At 37.1% G+C, this 6,852-nt stretch overlaps 1 protein-coding gene across 1 annotated transcript; it reads left to right on the forward strand.

Moving 5' to 3' along the window:
* Positions 1–5,276: 5,276 nt before the first annotated feature.
* Positions 5,277–6,001, forward strand: LOC127122046 (uncharacterized). Its single transcript, XM_051052456.1, has 2 exons — positions 5,277–5,646; positions 5,726–6,001. Exons 1-2 carry the CDS (start codon positions 5,506–5,508, stop codon positions 5,999–6,001), a joined length of 417 nt encoding a protein of 138 aa, XP_050908413.1. The 5' UTR covers positions 5,277–5,505.
* The last annotated feature ends 851 nt before the right edge of the window (positions 6,002–6,852 follow it).

Consider the following 6,852-nt stretch of genomic DNA (forward strand, 5'->3'; position numbering starts at 1 on the left):
TCCAGAGTTGCATCAATTCAAAAAGAAATATATGGTATTAGACAGGGAAATGAGTCATTAGCTAAGTATTGGGAGAGATTCAAACAATTAGTATCCAGTTGCCCTCAACATCAGATTACCGAACAACTGCTTATTCATTATTTCTATGAGGGATTGTTACCAATGGATAGAAACATTCTTGATGTTGCTAATGGTGGAGCACTTGTCGATAAAACTCCAGCTGTTGCCAAAGCCTTGATTGAAAACATGTCACTCAACTCCCAATAGTTCACAACCAGAAATAATTCTATGGTCCAAACAAAAGGTGTGAATGAGATTCATGTTTCCTCTTCCAACAAGGCTCTAGAAACCAGAATTGAAGAGCTTACTTCTTTAGTGAAACAAATAGAAGTGAGTAAATCTCAAACAACAAAAATGTATGGTATTTGTACTTCTACTGAACATCCAACCGACACATGTCCTATTCTTCTAGATGAGTCGGTCACTGAGTTGCCTCAAGCATATGCAGCTAACTTTTTCAACCAAAGCAACAATCATGAAGGGTGCAACATTCCTGACCTGTCCACCAACAAATACCATCCCAATTGGAGGAACCATTCAAACCTTCGATATGGAAACCAACAGCCCACGCAACAACAGTTAGTCATACCCTTGCCACAACCACAAACCACTCCCCAAGTCTCCACCTATGCACCTTCCAGGCCTTCATTAGAGGATCTTGTCAAGCAAATGGTGGTGAATAATCTCCAATTTCAGCAACGAACAAATTCCAGTATTCAGACTTTGCAAACACAGATTGGACAACTTGCCACTTCAATGAATTCCATGCAATAAGCCCAAGAATCAAACCAACTTCCTACCCAAATAGTTGTGAATCTAAAAGGCCCTAATGCTATTGTGAGTGTAATTTACTTGAGATCCGGGAAGGTTACCGAACCAACCCTAGAAAAAAATAAAAAAATTCTCGAGGTAACACCTAAACCTTTTTCTGTTGTGATAGAAACTGAACCCTCTTTTGTGGTAGAAACTGAAAAAGAAAAAGAGAAGGAGTATGTGCCACCAGTTCCTTTCCCACATAGAATACTGAAAATTAAAAGGACTGATAATAGAGACAAAGAGGGAGAGATTTTAGATGTATTCAGAAAAGTTGCGGTAAACATTCTGCTTCTTGATGTGATTAAGTAGGTTCCAAAGTATGTAAAATTTCTGAAAGACTTGTGCACAAGTAAGAGGAGGTTGAAGGGAAATGAGAGAGTAAATTTGGGACGTAACATTTTAGCCCTTATCCAGCCTAAACATTCACCTGAAAAAGCTACTATTTCAGCCCTAATCAGGCAATACCCCAAAAATGCAAGGATCCAGGAACTTTTGCTTTTCCATGTACCATTAAGGATAGTAAATTCGAAAATTGCATGCTTGATTTGGGAGTGGGCATTAATATTATGCCTACTTCTGTTTATAATAACCTTGATCTTGGTCCATTGCAGCATACATGTTTAATCATTCAACTAACAAACAGAAGCAACGCTCGCCCTATTGGAGTAGTGGAAGATGTGCTTGTTCAAGTTAATGACTTGATTTTTCCTGCAGATTTTTACATTCTGGACATGTATGGAGAAACAAATCCAAGCAGAACATCAGTTTAGACAGATCGTTCATGAAAATGGCGAAAACAAAAATTGATGTTGACGATGGAACCATGTCCATGGAATTTGGTGACATTGTCGCGAAATTTAACATTTTTTGTGCCATGAAACATCCCTTGGAAGAGAATTCCATTTTTCATATTGAATTGATCTTTGAGTTGGTTGATGACACTTTTTCTGAATTGTTTTCACTTGATTTTCCATCTCTATCTGGGTTTGATGATGTTTATTCATGTGATGATTGTACTGACACTAACCTTTGTGTTGTATGTGCTGAGACTGATGCTTCCTTGCAGGGTAACATTTCTCCTACAGGTGAAGTTGTCGATGAAGTTGTTTATGCAATTGAAGCTCTCGACATCCCGGCTTCCCCAAACACCCCATCCATTGAGCAACCACCTTCCCTAAAGCTAAAACAACTCCCTGAAAATCTGAAATATGCTTATTTAGAGAGTAATGAAAAAATTTTGGCTATAATTTCTTCTTACCTTGATTTCGATCAAGAAAATAAGATTTTGCAGGTTTTGAAGAAGCATAAAAAGGTGATTAGATGGACATTGGCTGACATACCAGGCATTAGTCACTCAATGTGTATGCACATGATTTTACTTGAGGATGGTTGTAAAACATTGAGGCATCCCCAAAGGAGGCTTAATCCTTTGATTCTCGATGTTATGAAGAAAGACTTAACCAAACTCTTGCAATCATGTATCATTTATCCTATCTCTGACAGTAAATGAGTAAGCCCAGTCCAGGTTGTACCTAAGAAATCTGGACTCACAGTGGTCAAAAATGAAAAAAATGAACTTGTTCTCACTAGAGTTCAAAATAGCTGGAGAGTTTGTATTGATTACAGGAGATTGAATCAGGCTACTAGAAAGGATCATTTCCCTTTGTCGTTCATTGACCAAATGCTTGAACAGCTAGCCGGTAAATCACACTATTGTTTTCTTAAAGATTTTTCAGGTTACTTTCAGATTCATATTGCACTAGAAGATCAAGAAAAGATCACTTTTACGTGCCCATTCAGTACATTTTCTTACAGGAGGATGCCTTTTGGTCTTTGCAATGCTCCTGGCATATTTCAGAGATGCATGATTAGCATTTTTGCTGATTTTATTGAAAATTGCATGGAAGTGTTTATGGATGATTTCACTGTTTATGGTTCTTCATTTGATGCATGTTTGAACAATTTAAATTTGGTTTTAGAGAGATGCATCGAAACTGACCTTGTTTTATGAAAAATGCCATTTTATGGTCGAACATGGAATTGTCTTGGGTCACATAATTTCTGAAAAAGGAATTTCAGTAGACCCTATTAAGGTTGATATTATTTCTATATTGCCTTACCCATATTGCATTCGCGAGATTCATTCTTTTCTGGGTCATGCAGGTTTTTACATGCGCTTCATAAAGGATTTCAACAAGATAGCTCTTCCGCTGTCAAACTTGTTGAAGAATGACGTCACTTTCAACTTCGATGACAATTGCAAAAAAACATTTGACTTCTTGAAGAAAGTATTGACCTCCGCTCCCATTATCCAGCCCCCTGACTGGATCCTCCATTTTGAGATTACGTGTGATGCTTCTGACTACGCTGTTGGGGCAGTCCTTGCACAAAGAGTTGACAAGGCTGCCCATGTTATTTTTTATGCTTCTAGGACCTTAGATTCTGCATAGTCTAATTACACCACCACTAAAAAGGAATTTCTGGCTATTGTTTTTGCTCTTGATAAATTCAGATCATATTTGCTAGGTTCCAAGGTTGTTGTTTTTACTGACCATGCATCTTTAAACTACTTGTTAAAGAAGCCAAAAGCAAAACCGAGATTGATTCGGTGGATGTTGTTGTTCCAAGAGTTTAATGCAAAGATTAAAGATAAAAGTGGACCTGAGAACTTGGTGGTTGATCATTTGAGTAGGATAGAGAAGGATGAAGATCCTTTTTCCATTCAGGATGACTTTCCTGATGAGCAGCTTTTACTTTTGCATGGGGTTACTCATTAGTTTGCTGATATTGTTAATCATCTTGTTGTTGGTATTTTTCCTACAGGTGCCTCTATGACACAAATTCACAAACTCAAGAGTGATGACAAATATTATGTTTGGGATGATCCATATCTTTGGAAGATTGGTAGTGATCAGGTAATTGGGAGATGTGTCCCCAACTATGAGATTGAATCTATTTTGTATCTTTCCCATGCTTCTTAAGTAGGGGGAACATTGGTCCTTAAAGGACTACAATAAAAGTCTTAGACTCAGGTTTCTATTGGCCCACTATTTTTAAAGATGCCTATGATACCTATCAAACTTGTAAAGAGTGCCAAATAGCAGGTACAACCATCACTCGTAAGAGTGAAATGCCTTAGCAACCTATTCTTTTCTACAAGGTATTTGATGTATGGGGAATCGACTTCATGGGTCCCTTTCCTATATCATTTGGTTTTCTCTACATTTTACTTACTGTTGATTATGTTTCAAAGTGTGTAGAAGCTATCCACACTAGGACTAATGATTCTAGAGTTGTTGCAGATTTTGTCAGGTCCAATATTTTTTGCAGGTTTGGAATCCCCCGAGCTATCATAAGTGACCAAGTCACTCATTTCTGTAACCACACAATGGAAGCTTTGCTCCGTAAGTCTGGAATTATGCATAGAGTGTATACCGTATATCACCCACAAACTAATGGGCAAGCTGGGATCTCAAACAGGGAGATCAAACAAGTTTTAGAGAAAATGGTACAATCAAACAAGAAGCACTAGAGCCGCCGTCTAAAATACGCACTTTGGGCTCAAAGAACAGCTTTTAAGACACCAATAGGGATGTCTCCCTATCGACTTATTTTTGGTAAGGCGTGTCACCTTCCTGTAGAGATAGAACACCGTGCTTATTGAACGGTAAAAAATTGTAATTTGGAGATGCAACAAGCAGGTATTGAAAGAAAATTCCAATTACAACAACTTGAAGAACTTAGGCTAGAGGCTTATGAGAGATCTAAGATTTATAAAGAGAAAACTAATCACTTCCATGATAAGATGATTTCTAGGAAGGAATTCTCTGTGGGCCAACAAGTCTTACTATTTAACTCTCACCTTAAGCTTATGGCTGGGAAACTTCGATCCAAGTGGATTGACCCTTTTATTGTTACTAATATTTACCCTCATGATGCAATAGAAATTAAAAGTGCAGGTACTGACAAAACCTTTAAGGTCAATGTGCAGCGCCTGAAGATATTCCATGAAAGTTCGGTGCCTGAAGATGCACCCTTAGAAGAGCTTTCCTTGAAAAAGCCCAATTACTCTGCAACTTGACCAGGGAGCACCTTTTCCTTTTCTCTCACTCTTATTTAATAGTTGTGCCTTTTCATTGAGGAAAATGCATGTTTTAAGTGTGGGAGAGATAACCATTTATTTATTTTGTTTTCTTTATTTTGTTTTCAGTTTTCCTCTGTTTTTGGTTTTTGTTTGCTTCCTTAAATAAAATAAAATAAAGGGTTAAATACACTTTACCCCCCTGTAATGTTAGCGAGTTTAGGGTTACCCCCCTGGTAAAGTTATTTTTTCAATACCCCCCTTATGTTATGTAGATTCCTTCATAGAACCCCCTAATATCCAGGTGGCATGGAATCTTGGTTTTTTATTTCAGACGTGGCTTTTTAATTTTTTTATTTTCACATGTGAATCTTCATTAGGTCTCCAGCATGGCATAAACTAGAAATTAGGGTTCCAAATCCATCCCTCTCTCTCTTCGTGAAATCCATCCCTATCCCAAATCCATCCCTCTCTCTCTTCGTGAAATCCATCCCTACCCCAAATCCATCCCTCTCTTCATCTTCGTCCGTGTCCCCTTCATCTGGGTTATGGGTGGCAGCAAGGCATCTTCCACGAGTGAAGTTGGAAACGGCTTACCAAGATGTGGATGCAATGAAACCATGAAGTTGTTGGTCTCCAAGTCAATTGAAAACCCCGGTCGCAAATTTTGGAAATGCAGGAATAATATGGTGAGCAATTTTGAAGCATTTTATTATTTTGAGTTTGATTTCGAAATTAATTGTTGGTGGTGTTTGTCTCAAATTGCAGAATGGGTGCGGTTTATTTTTGTGGGATGATTTGGTCAGTGAGTTTGCAGTGAAAGAAACCAATCCGTCCGGATGCCGCCAATGTGAAGTCAACAAGGCTTATTTGATTGAATTTGCTAAAGAGATTGTTGAGGAGATAGATTGCAGAGTCGGAAAGCTTAACAAGTTAGAAAAACTGAAGAAAAAGATTGCAATGGAAAAGAGGAAAAATTTATGGTTAATGTTTGTAATTGGTCTGTCATGGATGTTGATAGCAGCTATGGTTAAGTTAGTCTAATGAGTCTGTCATGTAATTGTTATGTCATTAGTGTTTTTCAGCAATGTAATGTTGAACTTGTAATGTGTTCATCAATGAAATGTAATCTGTTCATCAATCTTAAACTGTCAGTGCAGCATCATTATTTGATTAAACTTTCAGCATTCAATCTACCAATAATGACCGAAAAAAGTTATATCATAATGAAAGAGCAAAATTGCAAAATCATCAGAAAACTACAGAACAATTTTATAGTCAGTAATTCTAAAGAAAATATGACATAGTAAACATATAAATAAATTGAAATATATTAATGTAGTCTATCTCTTAAACTTTTTCAGTGCAGAATTCAAGGTGAATGTAATTAAATACTTTGGCTTTTTCTTTAGGTCCTGCAGAATTCATGGTTTTGTTGTAAGATTAGTGCACAGACTAGCCATGGCTCTCTGCAGAATTCATGGTTTATGAAAAACAAGAAAAAAATGTGACAGACTAGCCATTGTGTTTTATAGACAATACACACCAATAATGTTAAACTGATACATTAGAATTGATCATCACAGTAAGTGCATATGTTTGTTACAAAAGGATTACAAAATACATGTCTTCAAAGATCAGTTGGCATTACAAAAGAGTTTTCCAAAAGGATTACAAAATACATAGCAGAAACATAATAATCAGTCCCTCATTTTGAAGTGGGTATGTCTTCATTTTCTGGTAGGGTAATTGGTTTGTCACTAGATATTCCTTCACCTGTTATGGGTCTTTTAAACCAACTCAACTTGATCCTCTCACTTTGCCTTCTTTTGATGATAGGTTTTTTTTCAACCCTTTTTCTGGATTGTTTTGTGATTGAGGCAGCCACACTAGAT

Source organism: Lathyrus oleraceus, chromosome 2, assembly GCF_024323335.1.
Source record: "Lathyrus oleraceus cultivar Zhongwan6 chromosome 2, CAAS_Psat_ZW6_1.0, whole genome shotgun sequence".
Lineage (NCBI taxonomy): Eukaryota > Viridiplantae > Streptophyta > Magnoliopsida > Fabales > Fabaceae > Lathyrus > Lathyrus oleraceus.